Consider the following 20,786-nt stretch of genomic DNA (forward strand, 5'->3'; position numbering starts at 1 on the left):
ACGCCCCCCCTCGTGCATCCCTTACACGTCCCCCTTCTGCATCAGTACGTTAGTACGTACACGTACGTTAATTATTGATTAACCAGTACATTGTAATCCGATTTCGACGCTCGCTCCAAACTACGGCGGCCTTTGAAAGGGCTAAATTCGGAGAGAGAGAGAGAGAGAGAGAGAGAGAGAGAGAGAGAGAGAGACTCTTGTGTTGTATTCATATGAGAGAGAGACTCTTGTGTTGTATTCATATGAGAGAGAGAGAGAGAGAGAGAGAGAGAGAGAGACTCTCTTGTGTTGTATTCATATGAGAGAGAGAGAGAGAGAGAGAGAGAGAGAGAGAGAGAGAGACTCTTGTGTTGTATTCATATGAGAGAGAGAGAGAGAGAGACTCTTGTGTTGTATTCATATGAGAGAGAGAGAGAGAGAGAGAGAGAGAGACTCTCTTGTGTTGTATTCATATGAGAGAGAGAGAGAGAGACTCTCTTGTGTTGTATTCATAAGAAAGAGAGAGAGAGAGAGAGAGAGAGAGAGAGAGAGAGAGAGAGGAGAGAGAGAGAGACTAAAATTAGTGACGTTATGCTCAATGACTTTTTATGAAATAGAAAGTCGAAATTGGAGGTTTCCGGTGCGGAAATATAGTGTCATTATTCGTCGTGTTACAGTTGGGTCTGCCCCGAGCTTATATATATATATATATATATATATATATATATATAATATATATATATATTATTATATATCATATAATATATATATATAATATATATATATTTATATATATATCTTAATTCTATATATCAATATAATGATAAAAATATTATTACTTTATATGTAAAAATATTAAATAATTTACTTATTTTAAATTGCACAATATATTTATTAATATTATTAAAAACTTTTATTAATATATTATCACCTCTGAGACTTCAATTACAATTAATATAATTATTTATAAAGTAATTATTATTTCTGATTATTTTGAAATACCGAACTTAGTACTATCTCAAACAGACATTAGTTTTCAAAACCATTTTTATGATATTTAAAACCAATTATCAATACAATAATAAATATTCAGTTGATTCATATTAAATTGCAACTATTTATCGCCCTTAAGCCAGTCTTGAGACCGACTCAAGACCGCTAACTGTAGTTCATAGTGAATATATAAATTTATATGACACGACTTGAAATCTTGTGATCACACTCAGAGACAGTAGAAAGTCTAGTTGTGAAGGAGGGAGAGTAGGGAGAGAGGGAGGGGGGTAAGGGAGGGAGGTACGGGGAGAGGGTGGGGGGATGAGGGAAAGAGGGAGGAGGATGAGGGAGAGGTAGGGGGAGAGAGGGAGAGGGAGGGGAGAGTAATTTCCGCCTGACCCTAGTCGCACCGGAACCATCTTCCTTGTGTTTTTACCAACTTCTAGTCTCTCTCTCTCTCTCTCTCTCTCTCTCTCTCCAGTCTGGCCACACCTGTAGAGTACACTGTGCAGTACACTGCATACCCCTGTGTACAGGCAGGATGTACACTTTTGTACATCTATAGACTCATCCATGTAGCTCTCGCTTGGAGAGAGAGAGAGAGAGAGAGAGAGAGAGTGTACTATACAGTATACTACATAGCCCTGTGTACAGGCAAAGTGTACACTTGTACACCTATATACTCATGCATGTAGCTCTCGCTGAGAGAGAGATAGAGAGAGAGAGAGAGAGAGAGAGAGAGATGAGGGAAACAATTAGCGTAGGAAGCACCTGGTTTCATCTCATGTTTTTCCCCCTACTTCCCCCTCCCCCCTCTCTCCCTCCCTCCCCCTCTCTCCCTCCCTCCCCCTCTCTCCCTCCCTGGAAAGCCAAAGTTACCCTCTTTTCTGTCCTTCCTCCCTGGGGGGAGATTTGGAAGGGGGAGGGAGAGAGAGGGTGGATAAAATCCCTCTCTCCCTTCTCTTTGTAGTTCTGTTTGGATGAAATTACGGCTCTCTCTCTCTCTCTCTCTCTCTCTCTCTCTCTCTCTCTCTCTCTCTCTCTCTCTCTCAGCTAATTTTTTTACTCATTTCTCTTAAAAAAATAATCAATTGTACTGTAATTATAACTCCATATAATTAAAATAAGTTATTTTTTACTGAATTTTTCCTGTAATATTACAAAATTACACCAGTATTTAAGCATTGGCCTTTCTTATCATGTTAATATTTCTACATGTGACTTAGAGTTCACCTGTAAATGAAGTCATGCTATTCCTGTCCACACACGCTCTCTCTCTCTCTCTCTCTCTCTCTCTCTCTCTCTCTCTCTCTCTCTCTCTCTCTCTCTTAGAACTTTCTCACGCTGCGCATTGTGTGTTTCCGCTATCCTCTGGTGCACTCACCTAGACCGAGTCGACGGTTATATGAAATTATCCAGTATTTTCAAAGTTCTTCCATTAAATTACACATTTTAAATGCTTTTTTATATATATTTCTCTCCTTTTATTGCTTTATTAATGTTTCCTACAGCTAAATCAAGCCAAATTCGACTAGTTTTATTAATATTTTACAATTTATTTGGTGTTTTCTAGTTTTATTTTTCTGGAAGCCATGTGGTTTCCAATTTAATATCTTCACAGAAACTTTTAAATGCTTTTTTATATATATTTCTCTCCTTTTAATGTTTTATTAATGTTTCCTACAGCTAAATCAAGCCAAAATCGACTAGTTTTATTAATATTTTATAAGTTTTTTAGTGTTTTCCAATTTTTATTTTTCTGGAAGCCATGTGGTTTCCAATTTAATATCTTCACAGAAACTTTTAAATGCTTTTTTATATATATTTCTCTCCTTTTATTGTTTTATTAATGTTTCCTACAGCTAAATCAAGCCAAATTCGACTGGTTTTATTAATATTTTACAATTTTATTTGGTGTTTTCTAGTTTTATTTTTCTGGAAGCCATGTGGTTTCCAATTTAATATCTTCACAGAAACCGTTTTTGATATCTGTTACGGCTAGGCCAGACCACAACGTCTGTTCCAAGTCATATTTCATCTTTTATTAAACTTTAATTTAATATTTTAGATCGAAACCGTTATTTTTTAAAAGTTTTTGCAACCTAAGGTACCCCTACAGGTTTAAAAAAATCTAGTTTTTAGTAATTTTGTAGTGATGTACCCCTACGAGATATAAATGCTTAAAAGGGTATTTTACCTTTATGTGGCTCTTTTTAAATGCTCACATGTGAATTGTACATATATGTGGCTCTTTATAAATGCTCACATGTGAATTGTACATTCATGTGGCTCTATAAATGCTCACAAGTCAATTGTACATATATGTGGCTCTTTATAAATGCTCACAAGTCAATTGTACATATATGTGGCTCTTTATAAATGCTCACATGTGAATTGTACATATATGTGGCTCTTTATAAATGCTCACAAGTGAATTGTACATATATGTGGCTCTTTATAAATGCTCACAAGTCAATTGTACATATATGTGGCTCTATATAAATGCTTAAAAGAGTATTGTACATATATGTGGCTCTTTATAAATGCTCACAAGTCAATTGTACATATATGTGGCTCTTTATAAATGCTCACATGTGAATTGTACATATATGTGGCTCTATATAAATGCTTAAAAGAGTATTGTATATATATGTGGCTCTATAAATGCTCACATAGCGAGTATTGCACGCATATGTGGCTTTCAATGTGATCTTTCCCACACATAACTCGCCCACCTCACCGAGCTGACTTTTACACTGCTAGTGTTTTTCCCATGGTTTACTAACTTTACTCCCATTCGATCTTGTCCTTCTGAACAAAGACAGCCATTGTTCCTTTATTAGCTCTCCTTTTGGGAGCGAGATGGTTTAAGGGAGCTAGGGAGGGAGTTGTCCTTTAAGGGGGGAAGGGGGGAACAAAGAATTTGGAATCCTTGATGCATATCTTTGAGTCTCTGTAGCTCTGACTCCAGTCTCCATCTTTCTCTTGATTCTCTCCTGTTTTAAGCTGTTCTTGTGTTCACCTGTTGCTTTGTCCAGTCTGCTTGTCCAGTCATGGCTAATCCATCTATTCCATTCTATTAACTTTATTCTATTTGTCTATTTGTCCAGTTCACAATTTCTCTTTCTGTTTCCTCAATGCTTCCAGACCAGTCTGGGCCCTAGACCAACTGACCAACATTCCATTCTCTCTTTGGCTCCATACACACCGTTCTCCTTCCACATACATCTCCGACCATCCACATACAGAGAGATGTATATTTTCACCTCTACATACTAATGTAAATGTGTAGAAATGAGAAAACTTGCTGGTATAAGGCCTGTTGAATCATTAGCCTAGACTAAGGCATGCTTACATCGGCCTAAAATATCTCTTTTCAAAAGAGCTTATGTATCCATAATAGTCTCATCTCTCTCTCTCTCTCTCTCTCTCTCTCTCTCTCTCTCTCTCTCTCTCTCTCTCTCTCAATAATAGTCTCATCTCTCTCTCTCTCTCTCTCTCTCTCCGTAGATGGGAATACGGGACAGGAAATTAAACCGTTTTACATTTTTCATCTTTGTCTTTGATATTCGGTATCATTTGTGATGGGGCTTTTTTGGACAGGAAATAGGCTCTCTGTGTCCGGATTGGGAATGGAAATAGTAGGAAACAGTTAGGAAATAGTAGGATATAGTAGGAAATAGTATTCCTTTATCATCCAGTGTTGAAACAGGGAGGCGACGCCATCAAAAAAAAAAAAAGTTAAAAATCCCCACTTAACATCGTATGATTCACGGCTAATAAATTTTAATCTTTTAAAAGGTTATATAAAAGAGGGTCTATGTCATGCCCACCTGAATGGGTTTCCACAATGAGTCAACGTGCTCCCGAAGGACCCGAACCCGGGGTTCCTGAATGAGCACTCATGGGTCTCATGCCTATATTGCCCACAAGTACATCGGACTTGACCTTAGTGTTGCCATATGCAAGGTTGCCTGTTGATTTTCACCGTTTGTGATAGACTCACTGTGAGATAATTATTATATTACGAGTAATTTTGTCGTATTTAACGTATATAACTGTATATAAGATGTATAACCTTATAGGGAACTCTCTCTCCTCTCTCTCTCTCTCTCTCTCTCTCTCTCTCTCTCTCTCTCAGGCTGGATGGATAGATCAGGCTTGCCAACCTCCACGCGTTTGAAAAGCCCACGTTCCAGGTATCAAACGCTTTGATGTAATTATGGCCAGAATAAAAAACGTTTTTATTCGTATATATATAACGAATATTAATATAATTCCAACATCGATATATATTTCAATATATACCAATTACATTTGAATACGTGTATGTCAGTTTTCCAGTCTGTAATATATAAAAAACATGAAAAACTAAAAGTTTTTTTTTAAGTCTCGAGTCTAGAATCTGTCGTAGAAGATGTTTTTAATCAACGGAGGTTTTTAAATACTCGCCGGAGGTTACGAACGTGCGTGCGTGCGTTCGCGAGGCAGCGTTGCCAAATGGGTTAGTGTAAAAATCCCCGAAACAACTCAAAAATCCCCATTCTTCATAGAAATTTGTACAGAATACCCCATGAGACACACAAAAATCTCCAAATTTTAGGGATAAATCCCCAAATCTAGGGATTAATCCCCAAACCTGGCAACACTGCTTGGCCTCAGGTAATTCCAGCCGTTGGTTGTGTTGATCAGTGTACCTGCGACCGTCGAAGCGAAAGGACGTATCGAAGCGGCGCTCCTCAAAAACTGGATTTATAACGGACGAAGGGTGACGGAAGTTTTGAATTATATCATAAAATTCAATTGAATTATGACGTTCAGTGAATTCTAAAGAGAATTATTAAATCATTAATTCAATATCAAGAGGATATATATTAATTTAAAGTGTTTTTAAGGTGTTTTTTTTAATTAAATTAAAAAAAAAGTTTTAACCGGAGACTTCAATAAGCCATGTGGAAGTGTTCCTTCTTTGTGTTTTGGGGCGTCCTGGCCCTCCTGAGGGCGCTGCCCTCCGTCCAAGGGCAGGAATACGACGTAGGGGAACCTGCGGAGGGAGAGGTAGTGTTTAATGGTGAGTTAAATCAATTATTAATTAATTTAATGGATTTTAGTAATTTATAAATATTATATTTTTATTTTCTATATAATGACATATATATTTATTAATCTTTTTTATTAATATTTGTTTTATAAAGATTATTTATTTATATATATATATATATATATATATATATATATATATAGAGAGAGAGAGAGAGAGAGAGAGAGAGAGAGAGGAGAGAGAGAGAGGAGAGAGAGAGAGAGAGAGAGAGAGAGAGAAATGCATATTTTTTTTTTATTTTTCTATATAATGACTATTTTTATATATATATTTATTAATCTTTTATATTAATATTTGTTTTATAAAGATTATTTATATATATATATATATATATAGAGAGAGAGAGAGAGAGAGAGAGAGAGAGAGAGAGAGAGAACAGCAGCAGCTCAGTGTCGCTCCAGCATTCAATTTACCCTGAGGGCACCTGGGCATGGCTACCAACACTCCCGATTATATCCACCGACAGGAAAATTTTATATACATTTTTTTCACTTATCTGTTGAAAAAAAAAATGAATAGCGACCATTTGCGGCCATATCCTCTTGGTCGCAATATCCTTTCAGGAGCCATTATACTTGACAGGGTATATTTTAGCTATAAAAACATCTTTCTTTGTCCAGACTTGTATCCGTTGGGGTCACTAGACTGACCTGACCTCTAGCGGCCATGTTGGGTACTGAGCGGGCGTCTTCTTTAAACTTCTTGGCAAATTGCCGGGTTTTGTTGTAGATTATATTGTAGTTCCTGGTATGTATAGCTGATATATATATATATATATATATATATATATAGAGAGAGAGAGAGAGAGAGAGAGAGAGAGAGAGAGAGAAGAGAGAGAGAGAGAGAGAGAGCGAGCTAGTTAACTGCAGAGCAAAGGCCTCAGACATGGCCTTTTCACTTGGGTCAGTTTATTTATGGTCTTTCTGTGCCAGTTCACGCCCGGATACTTTCTTTGATCGTCAATCTATCGTCTTCTCTTCCTTCCCCCTGCTTCTTTTCCAATCTCTGCGGACCCATTCTGTTATTTTTAATGTCCATCTACTGTATTGTCTGCCATTCTTATTATATGTCCTGCCTATATCCATTTCTTTTTCTTACATCTTAGAATATCCTATACTCTCTCTCTCTCTCTCTCTCTCTCTCTCTCTCTCTCTCTCTCTCTCTCTCTCTCTCGACTTTAGGGCTTATGCTTTAAGAATACAACTTATTTTTAAAACATACATATATATATTTTCTAAATCTTTCTATTAAATTAATTTTGTATGGGTGTATCATTTAACTGGAAAACTCTACGCGATCTCCACTCCAGTTTTCAACACATGTATTTCCGTAAAAAATATTAATTATTAATATTGTTATTATTCCAAACACTTATACATTATACTTATACGTATAAATATACTGTACTAACTTCTAAAAGACCTGCAGAACTGGTCACTTTTAAAAGTACACCCCATACATGTATATTTTGGGCGATTTTCAATACTTAAACTTTTTAGGAATTCTGGCAATATATTCCCGATTTCAGCTGTCAATACGTACTTATAACATTGGTGGTTTTGAAGGTTTGAAAAGTTTGAATCTCTCTCTCTCTCTCTCTCTCTCTCTCTCTCTCTCTCTCTCTCTCTCTCTCTCTCAGCTATTTATTCTTCGTGTTTCTAAAGACCATAGCTGGGATATGGAGCTAGTTCTAGCTACCCAATCTTAGAGATTTTAAAATTCTTTCTCTCTCTCTCTCTCTCTCTCTCTCTCTCTCTCTCTCTCTCTCTCTCTCTCTCTTCGTGTTTCTTAGACCATAACTGTAAAATCTTACTGTTTAGACATAGGTCTAGCAGCCTAATCTGAGAAAAAGCTTTTAAGAAGCAATTGAGAGAGAGAGAGAGAGAGAGAGAGAGAGAGAGAAGAGAGAGAGAGAGAGATTTTAGCTACTTAACTTGAGAAAAAGCTTTAAGAAGCAATTGAGAGAGAGAGTTCTAGCTGCATAACCCGATAGCTTTTAAAAGCAATTGAGAGAGAGAGAGAGAGAGAGAGAGCCTTGACAGAATACGTAGTATCGGAAGGTAAACTTAAAGGTTAAACCTAAATAATAAATAAAGTTCAATGGGGAGAAGTTCAAATCTTCTCTGTCGATCACAGAGGCGAAGTCCGTCAGTTTGTATTTCTGACTCATGTCAGTCGTTGGAGAAATGTGTTCATTTTGATGTGTGGGAATTTATTTAATGCTTTGAGAATTGAGTCTTTAATTCTAAGTCTATTTTGAACTGTATTTTACATCTATAGGTGTAGATTTAGTCTTTATTGATGTAGACCTAGTCTTTCTTGATGTAGACCTAGTCTTTCTTGATGAAGGCCTATTTTTAATCTATTTAAGGTTTTAAGACTTGAGTCTTTAATTCTTAGTCTATTTTAAATTGTATTTTACTATCTATAGGTGTAGATTTAGTCTTTATTGATGTAGGCCTCGTCTTTCTTGATGTAGACCTCGTCTTTCTTGATGTAGACCTAGTCTTTCTTGATGTAGACCTAGTCTTTCTAGATGAAGGCCTATTTTTAATTTATTTAAGGTTTTAAGACTTCAGTCTTTAATTCTAAGTCTATTTTGAATTGTATTTTACTATCTATAGGTGTATATTTAGTCTTATTTGATGTAGACCTAGTCTTTCTTGATGTAGACCTCGTCTTAAATGATTTAAGCCTAGTCTTAAATAGTGTAGGCATAGTCTAAATTGATATATAATTCTGGTATCTAAAATGAGTCAATCCTTTGATGTTTTAAGACTTACTTTAAAGGCTAAGTCTAAATTAAACTGTATATAAATCTTATTTACCCTCTCTCTCTCTCTCTCTCTCTCTCTCTCTCTCTCTCTCTATATATATATATATATATATATAGGCCTAGTCGTATCTTATATAGGCATAGTCTAAATTGATATATTCAATCTTAATGTTTTGAGGCAATCTTTTGATCTTAAAGACAATCTTTTAATGTTTTAAAACATTCTTTTGATGTTTTAAGACAATCTTTTAATGTTTTAAAATAATCTTGTGATGTTTTTAGACAATCTTTTGATGTTTAGCTCAGTCTTTTAATGTTTGATATTTTTATGTTTAAAGACAATCTTTTGGTGTTTTTAAACAATCTTTTAATGCTTTAAGACAATCTTTTAATGCTTTAAGACAATCTTTTAATGTTTTAAGACAATCTTTTGATGTTTTTAAACAATCTTTTGATGTAAGACAATCTATTGATGTTTTAAGACAAACTTTTAATGTTTTAAGACAATCTTTTGATGTTTTAAGACAATCTTTTGATGAGTTAAGACAATTTTTTAATGTTTTAAGACAATCTTTAAATGTATTGAAATAATCTCTTAATGTTTTAAAACAATCTTTTGAAGTTTTAAAACAATCTTTTAATGTTTTAAGACAATCTTTTGATGTTTCAAAACAATCTTTTAATGTTTCAAAACAATCTTTTAATGTTAGAAGAATCTTTTATTATTTCAAAACAATCTTTTTTTTTATATTTTAAGACAATCTTTTGATGCTTAAGCCTAAGTCTAATGTATCCGTTATATACCATCTATAGTTATAGGCCTAGTCTTGATTGATATAAGCCTAGTGTTAATTAATGTATAATTTTGGTATCCAAACTCACCCATTAATAGGCCTATCCGATGATTCACAAGTCTTTTAATGGTTTTATTCAATATATATGTGGTTTATTGTGTTACTGAAGGAAGTGTGGTTTAATTTCATGATAAACCTGAAGGAAGTGTGGTTTAACTTCATGATAAACCCTTAGTCCTAGGGCAGCTAGAGTTAAACCAGTTATCGTATATGTTAATATAGTTTTGGTTTATATAGATTGGGTTTAATTTTGTAGTTTTTGAATCTCTCTCTCTCTCTCTCTCTCTCTCTCTAACCTCTGTGTTGTGTTTTTTAGACCATAACTATAAAATTTAAACCCAACATTAGAACTTTAAAAAAAAGAATTCTCTCTCTCTCTCTCTCTCTCTCTCTCTCTCTCTCTCTCTCTCTCTCTCTCTCTCTCTCTCTCATCGACTGTTTTTATTTATTTATTTTTTATCAACTTTTATATATATTTATTTTTATTGTTAGCCAAAATGTATAAACTCAAATATAGAAATTATTATTATTATTAAATTCATATATATATAAGCAAGATAATAATAATAATAGTAAAAAATATTTATTAAAGTTATGAAAAGTATTTTATTATTATTATTTCTTACTTATAATCAATACACGAAATTTAACAGGTAATAATATTAGTATTTTCAAACACTATTGCATAAATTGTATTATAAATTGTATAATACAACAGGCGACCAAGGTTAGCTCCTGAGCAGACTATCCTTCGTAGGATTCACCTGTTTTTCGAAGGACATCATTCAAGGACAGCCTGTTTTTATGTGTCCTGCAGCTAATGGGAAAAAAAGGATTTTTTTAGACTGAGGATGAAACTTGGTGAGAATATCTGTGTATGGCCATGACCAGCAAAGCTTGTACTAGTCAGGGACACCCATACTAGGTTGGTTTGCTGTGAGCAATCAGGCTGTAGTCTCCCACCATCAATAAAATCTGTATTGGTCAGCGTGTTTACAAATGTCTGAGGACTTTGTCCTGCAGTGGACTCAAAACTGTTGCATTTGTTATATATATATATATATATATATATTATATATATATATATAAATATATAAATAAATATCTATATATATATATGTATTTATATATATAAATATATATATATATATATATATATATATATATATATATATATATATATATATAAATATATTTATATATATGTATATAAATATATATATATATATATATATATATATATATATATATATATATATTTATATATATGTAAATAGATATTTATATATTTATATATATAAATAAATATATATATATATATATATAAATATATTTATATATATCAATAAATATTTATATATATATATGTATATATATATATATATATATAAATATTTATATATACATATATATATATATATTATTTATATATATATATATATATATATTATTTATATATATATATATATATATATATATATATATATATATACATATATGTATATATATTATATATATATATATATATATATATATATACATACACACACCCTTAGGCGTTTTATACAAACAGAAGCTACCCTTTACAAAGGGCGTTGCCCTTCGCTAAACCCAGTAGGAGTCCCTCTTTAGGGCGTGGTCGGACACTAAACTCCATATATGCATGTATACGAGTTCAGAATATACACGTGTTGTATATCCACAGCTTCTATCTTTAATTATAATAATTCACTATTGTATTTATGTTATTGTTATTATGTATATTTTTAATCAGTTTTTTTTTTTTGCATTTTTATTTTTAATTCCTTTTTTATTTTTATGTATTATTTTAATTTTGTTATTTCCTTTTTTGCATTTTTATTTTTAATTCCTTTTTTATTTTTATGTATTATTTTAATTTTTTTATTTCCTTTTTTGCATTTTTATTTTTAATTCCTTTTTTATTTTTATGTATTATTTTAATTTTTTTATTTCCTTTTTTGCATTTTTATTTTTAATTCCTTTTTTTATTATGTATTTTTTAATTTTTTATTTCCTAATTCTCCTTTTGTCCATTCCTCCTTATTTTTGTTTTAATATTTTAATTCCTTATTTCTTATCTCTTCTTTTCTTCTTCCTTCATTTGTTATTTTTGTTTTTTTTCCATTTTTCATCTCCTTTTCTTCCTTCTCCAATTTGCTATTTTTTTTTTATTTTTCATTTTTTATCTCCCTTTCTTTCTTCCTCCTTTTATTCTTATGTATTTTTTATTTATCTCTCCCTTTATTCCTTCCTTCCTTTTGTTATTTCTACATATTTTCTTTATTATTTCTTATCTCTTTTACTTCCTTTGTCATATATATGTATTTTCTCATTTTTAATTATCTCATTTTCTTCCTTCTTCCCTTTGCAATTCTTACCTATTTCTAAATCTATCATCTCTCCCTTTTTACTTATTATATTTTTTATTTCTTATCTCTGTATAGTTTATTCTTAATTATCTCATTTTCTTCCTTTTTTTCCTTTGTTATTTTTTTTTTATTTCTTGATTTATCATCTCTCCTTTTCCTTCTTTCCTTCCTTTATTATTTTATTGTATTTTTCAATATCTCTTTTCTTCCCTCCTTCGTTATTTATATGTATTTTTTCAATTTATTTTCTCTCCTTTTCTTCCTTTTTATTATTTTTATGTATTTTTCAATATTATCTCTTTTCTTCCTTCCTCCCTGCGTTATTCTCATTTATTTTTAATTCATTATCCTTCCTTTTCTTCCTTCCTCCTCCTCTGTTTTTAATGTCTCTTTAATTTCGTGATTTATTATCCCTTCTTTTCTTCCTTCCTCTCTTTGTTATTCTTATATAGTTCATAATTTTATATTCATTATCTCTTTTCTTCCTTCCTCCCTTTGTTATCCTCATATATTTCATAATTATCTATTTATTATCTCTCCTTTTCCTTCCTCTCTTTGTTATTCTTATATAGTTCATAATTTTATATTCATTATCTCTTTTTTTCCTTCCTCCCTTTGTTATCCTCATATATTTCATAATTATCTATTTATTATCTCTCCCTTCCTTCCTCCCTTTGTTATTCTTCTTTCATAATTATCTATTTATCATCTCTTTTCTTCCTTTCTCTCTATGTTATTTTTATTTTTATAATCTTTTCTATCTCCTTTTCTTCTTTCCTTTCTTTCTTATTCATATGTGTTTTTAATCACTCAATTTCTTTTCTCTTTTTCTTCCTCCATTTTTGTTTTTTATGTATTTTTAATTATTTGATTTATTATCTCATTTTCTTCCTTCCTCCCTTTATTATTATTATTATTATTATTATTATGTATCTATTAATTTATCATCCCTCTTTTTCTTCCTCCCTTTATTATTATTATTATTATCTCTCCTTTTCTTCCTTCCTTTAATATTATTTTCATTTATTTTTTGATTTATTATCTCTCTTTTTCTTCCTCTCTTTATTATTATTTTTAATTTCTTAATTTATTATCTCATTTTCTTCCTTCCTCCCTTTATTATTATTATTATGTAATTATCAATTTATCATCTCCTTTTCTTCCTCCCTTTATTATTATTATTATGTATCTCAATTTATCATCTCCTTTTCTTCTCCCTTTATTATTATTATTATGTATTTATCAATTTATTATCATCTACTTTTCTTCCTCCCTTTATTATTATCATTATTATGTATCAATTTATTATCTCTCCTTTTCTTCCTCCCTTTATTATTATTATTATGTATCTATCAATTTATTATCATCTCCTTTTCTTCCTCCCTTTATTATTATTATTATTATGTATCTATCAATTTATCATCTCCTTTTCTTCCTCCCTTTATTATTATTATTATTATTATTATTATTATTATTATTATGTATCTATCAATTTATTATCTCCTTTTCTTCCTCCCTTTATTATTATCATTATTATGTATCAATTTATCATCTCTCCTTTTCTTCTCCCTTTATTATTATTATTATGTATCTATCAATTTATTATCATCTCCTTTTCTTCCTCCCTTTATCATTATTATATGTATCTATCAATTTATCATCTCCTTTTCTTCCTCCCTTCATTATTATTATTATGTATCTATCAATTTATCATCTCCTTTCCTTCCTCCCTATATATTTATATATTTCATAATCTCTTCCTTTTCCTTTCCTTTCTTCCCTCCTTTTCTTATTCCTACGTATTTTTAATCCTATTTCCTCCTTCCTCCGCAGGGGTACGAGGCTCCGACGTGGCCCTGCTCTTCGACAGTCAGGAGGTCATCGTGAACCCGGGGGAGAAACTAAACCTCGATTGCGGGGTCCAGGGAGAGTTCCGGTCTTGCGTCTGGGAGACCGCTGTCGCCACTTACCAGGTGAGAAAGGTTTATCATGTTTGTTGTTGGTAGTGGGTTGGGCAGGGCCACCAGCCACCCGTTGAAATGCTTCTACTAGAGAGTTATGGGGTCTTTTGACTGGTTAGACAGTATTACATTGGTAGTAGGTTGGTCAGGGCACCAGCCACCCGTTGAAGTGCTACGACTAGAGAGTTATGGGGGTCTTTGGACTGGCTAGACAGTACTACATTGGTAGTAGGTTGGTCAGGGCACCAGCCACCCGTTGAAGTGCTACGACTAGAGAGTTATGGGTCTTTTGACTGGCTAGACAGTAATACATTGGTAGTAGGTTGGTCAGGGCACCAGCCACCCGTTGAAATGCTACGACTAGAGAGTTATGGGGGTCTTTTGACTGCTAGACAGAACTACATTGGTAGTAGGTTGGTCAGGGCACCAGCCACCCGTTGAAGTGCTACGACTAGAGAGTTATGGGGTCTTTGGACTGAGTACTACATTGGTAGTAGGTTGGTCAGGCCACCAGCCACCCGTTGAAATGCTACGACTAGAGAGTTATGGGGGTCTTTTGACTGGCTAGGCAGTATTACATTGGTAGTATGTTGGTCAGGCCACCAGCCACCCGTTGAAGTGCTACGACTAGAGAGTTATGGGGTCTTTTGACTGGTTAGACAGTATTACATTGGTCGTAGGTTGGTCAGGGCACCAGCCACCCGTTGAAATGCTACGACTAGAGAGTTATGGGGTCTTTGGACTGAGTACTACATTGGTAGTAGGTTGGTCAGGGCACCAGCCACCCGTTGAAATGCTTCTACTAGAGAGTTATGGGGTCTTTTGACTGGTTAGACAGTATTACATTGGTAGTAGGTTGGTCAGGGCACCAGCCACCCGTTGAAATGCTACGACTAAAGAGTTATGGGGTCTTTTGACTGGCTAGACAGAACTACATTGGTAGTAGGTTGGTCAGGGCACCAGCCACCCGTTGAAATGCTACGACTAGAGAGTTATGGGGGTCTTTGGACTGAGTACTACATTGGTAGTAGGTTGGTCAGGGCACCAGCCACCCGTTGAAGTGCTACGACTAGAGAGTTATGGGGTCTTTTGACTGGCTAGACAGTATTACATTGGTAGTAGGTTGGTCAGGGCCACCAGCCACCCGTTGAAATGCTACGACTAGAGAGTTATGGGGTCTTTTGACTGGTTAGACAGTATTACATTGGTAGTAGGTTGGTCAGGGCACCAGCCACCCGTTGAAGTGCTACGACTAGAGAGTTATGGGGTCTTTGGACTGAGTACTACATTGGTAGTAGGTTGGTCAGGGCACCAGCCACCCTTTGAAATGCTATGACTAGAGAGTTATGGGGTCTTTGGACTGGCTAGACAGTACTACAGTGGTAGTAGGTTGGTCAGGGCACCAGCCACCCGTTGAAATGCTACCACTAGAGAGTTATGGGGTCTTTTGACTGGCTAGACAGTACTACATTGGATCATTCACTTTGGTTACGGCTCATTTTCCCTTTCCCACTGTCTTTGAGTAGAGATTTTCATTATTTCTCTTGTAGTTTCCTTATTTTCTTTCCTCACTGGGCTATTTTCCCTGCTGGAGTCCTCGGGCTTTTAGTATCCTGCTTTTCCAACTAGGGTTGTAGCTTAGCCAGTAATAATGATAATAATAAGACTAGCTAACCTACAACACTAGTTGGAAAAGCAGGATGCTATAAGCCCAAAGGCTCCAATGGTGAAAATAGTCCAGTGAGGAAATAAGGAAACAAAATAGCATACCTGAGTGTACCCTCAAGCAAGAGAACTCTAACCCAAGACAGTGGAAGACCATGGTACAGAGGCTATGGCACTACCCAAGACTAGAGAACAAGGGTTTGATTTGATAAAAGATTTATTTCAGTGTTACTGTTCTCAAGATATTCATTACTTCTCTTGTAGTTTGCTAATTTCCTTTCCTCACTGGGCTATTTTTTCCCTGTTGGAGCCCTTAGCCTTATCATCATCTCCTACGCATATTGACGCAAAGTTCCTCGGTTAGATTTCGCCAGTCGTCTCTATCTTGAGCTTTTAAATCAATACTTCTCCATTCATCATCTGCTACTTCGGGCTTCATAGTCCTCAGCCATGTGGGCCTGGGTCTTCCAACTCTTCTAATGCCTTGTGGAGCCCAGTTGAAAGTTTGGTGATCTAGTCTCTCTTGGGGAGTTTGGAGAGCACCCTGCTTTTCCTATTAGGGTTGTAGCTTGGATAGTAATAAGACTAGTGTCGTATAGTATTAGGTGGTAGAGTTTACCACGTGTAATATGTGTCCCTTGTGGTGAAACGTTAAAAGTATAACACGTTAGATATACCCCATGTGGTAAAATGTAACACGTGTCAAATATGCCCCGTGTGGTAAAATGTAACATGTAAAATATGCCCCACGCAGAAAAAGGTACCCTATGTTGAATATTTCCTATGTGGTAAAATGTAACGCGTGTCAAATATGTCCTCATGTGGTGAAATATAACACGTGTCAAATATGCTACATGTAAAATGTAACGCGTGTCAGATATGTCACCATGTGGTAACATATAACGTGTCAAATATGCCCCATTGGGTAAAATATAACGCGTGTCAAATATGCTACATGTGCTAAAATGTAACGCGTGTCCTATTTGGTAAAATGTAACACGTGTCAATATGTCCCATTTGGTAAAATATAATGCGTGTCAAATATGTCCCCATTTGATAAAATGTAACACGTGTCAAATATGCCTCATTTCGTAAAATATAACGCGTGTCAAATATGTCCAATGTGGTAAAATGTAACACGCGTCAAATATGCCCAACTTAGTAAAATATAACACGTGTCAAATATGCCTCATTTGGTTAAATGTAACGCGTGTCAAATATGCTCCATTTTGGTAAAATATAACTCGTGTCAAATATGTCTCATTTGGTAAAATGTAACACGTGTCAAATATGTCCCATTTGGTAAAATGTAACACGTGTCAAATATGCCCCATTTGGTAAAATATAACACGTGTCAAATATGTCCCATTTGGTAAAATATAACGCATGTCAAATATGCCCCATTTGGTAAAATATAACACGTGTCAAATATGTCCCATTTGGTAAAATATAACGCATGTCAAATATGCCCCATATGAAACATAGTATTCCATGTGAGACATTAAACCATTTGATATGATAGTATACTAGATTATTATTATTATTACTATCATCCAAGCTACAACTCTAGTTGGAAAAGCAAGATGCTATAAGCCCCAGGGGCTCCAACAGGGAAAAATAGCCCAGTGAGGAAAGGAGAATGGTATATTAAGTGATACAGCTCACCATTTCAGAAATTATAATTTTTGGATGATTAGAAACTAAAAAGAAAATGTTTGTAAAGATGAATAGTCATTGTTAGAGTTTATTAAAAGCTTGTGATAATAGTATATATATATATATATATATATTGTGAAAATGAATATATAATTTTCAAGATTTTTTTTTTGAAAATGTAAAGAAAAAAGGTTTTGTAAGATTTTATAATGTTTATTTGTAAAATCTTTATAATATAAACATTTATAAGAATTAAATGAATTATCATAAGAATTGGAAAAAATTATAGAAATATATTTTCGATTATATATTTCATGGTCTTACCAGTCTCAAAACATTTTTGTCCTTACTCATAGTTCAACATATATAATTAAATACCATTTTCTTTCGAAAGATTGGAAAAAACAACATTATCGGAAAGGAAATACTGTCATTTTAATATTATTTAATGGTACCAACATTGTGTGACTACCAGTATTTCATAAAAATATTGTTCGAAAAACAGTTTTTTTAACGACCCATTATTCATGCGATAAATTTTATATAAGTTATTTCAGTTCAATATGGAATCCCTTTGCAAAACTGTGGCCCATTTTTCATTGCTCTCTCTCTCTCTCTCTCTCTCTCTCTCTCTCTCTCCTTTCTTTTTTATAACTGTTTAATAAATTCTGTATTTCGTTTTTTTTAAATCTTTAAAAGATTAGTTTTATCTCTCTCTCTCTCTCTCTCTCTCTCTCTCTCCTCCTTTCTTTTTTATAACTGGTTAATAAATTCTGTATTTCATTTTTTTAAATCTTTAAAAGATCAGTTTTATCTCTCTCTCTCTTCTCTCTCTCTCTCTCTCTCTCTCTCTCTCTCTCTCTCCTTTCTTTTTTATAACTTTAATAAATTCTGTATTTCGCTTTTTTAAATCTTTAAAAGATTAGTTTTATCTCTCCTCTCTCTCTCTCTCTCTCTCTCTCTCTCTCTTTTACAGCGTTTAAGCATCAAATGCCCGTATCAAACCACAAAAATCCTTGTGTGGACCAGCAAACCTTAGACGTCTCTCAAGGTAGAAATTATAGCGTTTTTGTGGTTGGGTCCACTCGTATAGAAAATGGCTATTTAACTGAGGTGAAGTCATGTGGTTCTTTCTATTATTATTATTATTATTATTATTATTATTATTATTATTATTACTAGCTAAACTACAAACCCTACTTAGAAAAGCAAGTTCCTACAAGCCCAAGGGCTCCAACAGGCAAATATATAGCAGCGAGGAAAGGAAATGGCTATAAGCCCAAAGGCGTCCACCAGGCAAATATATCCCAGCGAGGAAAGGAAATAAGTTGCTATAAGCCCATAGGCTCCAACAAGGAAAATAGCCCAGTGAGGAAAGGAAATAAGTTGCTATAAGCCCAAAGGCTCCAACGGGGAAAATAGCCCAGTGAGGAAATAAGTTAACAGATAGAATTAGTGAGCCTGAGTGTACCCTCAAGCAAGAGAACTCTAACCCAAGACAGTGGAAGGCCATGGTACAGAGGCTATGGCACTACCCAAGATTAGAGAACAATTATCTCAGTGCTGTCAGGTGTATGAGGACAGGAGAATATGTAAAGAGTATCCCAGACTATTCGTTGTATGCGTAGGCAAAAGGGAAAATGGGCCGTAACCAGAGAGAGGGATCCAAGTGTAGTACTATCTGGCCAGTCGTTATCACTCCTCTGCAGGACAAAGGCCTCAGACATGTCATGCCTCTCTGGTCATTCTATGCCAGTCTATACCCACAAATTTTCTTAGTTCGTCAATCCATCGTCTTCTACTTCCTTCTCCCTGTTTCTTTTACAATCTCTTAGGGACTTAAAATCTCTAATATTCTTGATTCTTACAAAGCAGCTCTTTGTAAATCAAACCATTGTTCTCTAGTCTTGGGGAGTGCCATAGCCTCTGTACCATGGTCTTCCACTGTCTCTTGGGTTAGAGTTCTCTTGCTTGAGGCTACACTCAGGCATACTGTTGTATCCAGTTTCTCTTCCTCTTGTTTTGTTTAAGCTTTTATAGTTTATATAGGAAATATTCATTTTAATGTTACTCTTCTTAAAATATTTTATTTTTCCTTATTTCCTTTCCTCACTGGGCTATTTTCCCTGTTGGAGCCCCTGGGCTTATAGCATCCTGCTTTTCCAACTAGGGTTGTAGCTTAGATGATAATAATAGTAATAAATAAATAATAATAATAATAATAATGATAAATAAATAATAATATTCCATGAGTTTATATAATAAATAAAGAATTATTAGTTCATCATTAATCTAATTTATTTAGGAATATTTTTTTTAAAATTAATTTTGCTTTTTTATAAGTTTATTCGCCTGTAATTTATTTCACTTCGTTTTTCACTATTGAGAAATTATCATACGAATCATATAATAGTTGCCAAGTCGTTATTATTATTATTATTATTATTATTATTATTATTATTATTATTATTATTATTATTAATCTAAGACTAAAATAAGATACATTTAACCCTCCGTCGTTACTACTAATCAGAAACATCTTAATTCCATTAAATCAAGACGAAATTATTCATTATATTTAATCAATTTAATCAGTTTAATCAGTTTCTTACAAATAACGGTTTAAAACGTATTGCAGGCCAACCGTTTCAAATGCCTCATTTCCTCGAGGTGTGCGTGTGTGTGTGCGTGTGTGTGTGTGTGTATGTGCGTGTGACCTACATGTATCAACCGGGAACTTTTATAGTGTTTGATTCTTGAGGTGAATTTGGGGGGGGGGGGGGGGGGGCTTAACCCACTCTCCCCCCTCCCCCCTAGGTCATAAGATGATGTGGGAGTTCATTCTCTCTCTCTCTCTCTCTCTCTCTCTCTCTCGTGACCAAGTCGATAGCATGGTGGGTTCACAGCTTTTCCCTGGCTTGGGGAAAGTATGTTAATGCCCTATGGATAAAAGAGGTTTAGGTATATATATATATATATATATATATTGTCATGTAAATATATAATCCTATCATTTATGGACACCCATCCACGCACCGACCATACCCAACACTAGTAAGCGGCCATGTTGCTGCCTTTGAATTATTTGCCTTCGTTTGAAATATACCTCTCTCTCTCTCTCTCTCTCTCTCTCTCTCTCTCTCTTTTTGAAATACGCTTTGATCAGTCTGTGCCCTCAATCTAGACGTTAACAATTATACCTCCTATTCTTCCAGGTCGAGGATGTGTACTCTAACCTCTATCCCGTGTTGGAGAGGCCCGCATCCTCGGAGAACAACCAGTGCGGGCTCGTCATCAACTCGGTGGACATCGAGCACCACGGCATGTGGACCTGCAAGGTGTACGTCCGAGGCAACTCCCTGGTCGCGAAGAAGAAAGTGGTTGTTACCAGTAAGTTGAGGCTGATTGGAA

At 34.2% G+C, this 20,786-nt stretch overlaps 1 protein-coding gene across 13 annotated transcripts in view; it reads left to right on the forward strand.

Annotated features, from left to right (window-relative positions):
• Positions 1–5,675: 5,675 nt before the first annotated feature.
• The window catches only part of LOC137636837 (fasciclin-3-like), a 70,788-nt gene continuing 55,677 nt past the window's right edge, over positions 5,676–20,786 (forward strand). For all 13 annotated transcript variants that reach the window (XM_068369189.1, XM_068369195.1, XM_068369191.1 and 10 more), the window contains exons 1-3: positions 5,676–6,043; positions 13,927–14,066; positions 20,591–20,765. In XM_068369189.1, coding sequence (XP_068225290.1) covers positions 5,923–6,043; positions 13,927–14,066; positions 20,591–20,765 — 436 coding nt within the window. In that variant the 5' untranslated portion in view covers positions 5,676–5,922. The remainder of the gene's footprint in view (positions 6,044–13,926; positions 14,067–20,590; positions 20,766–20,786) is intronic.

This window comes from Palaemon carinicauda, unplaced genomic scaffold, assembly GCF_036898095.1.
Source record: "Palaemon carinicauda isolate YSFRI2023 unplaced genomic scaffold, ASM3689809v2 scaffold402, whole genome shotgun sequence".
In the NCBI taxonomy this organism is placed as follows: domain Eukaryota; kingdom Metazoa; phylum Arthropoda; class Malacostraca; order Decapoda; family Palaemonidae; genus Palaemon; species Palaemon carinicauda.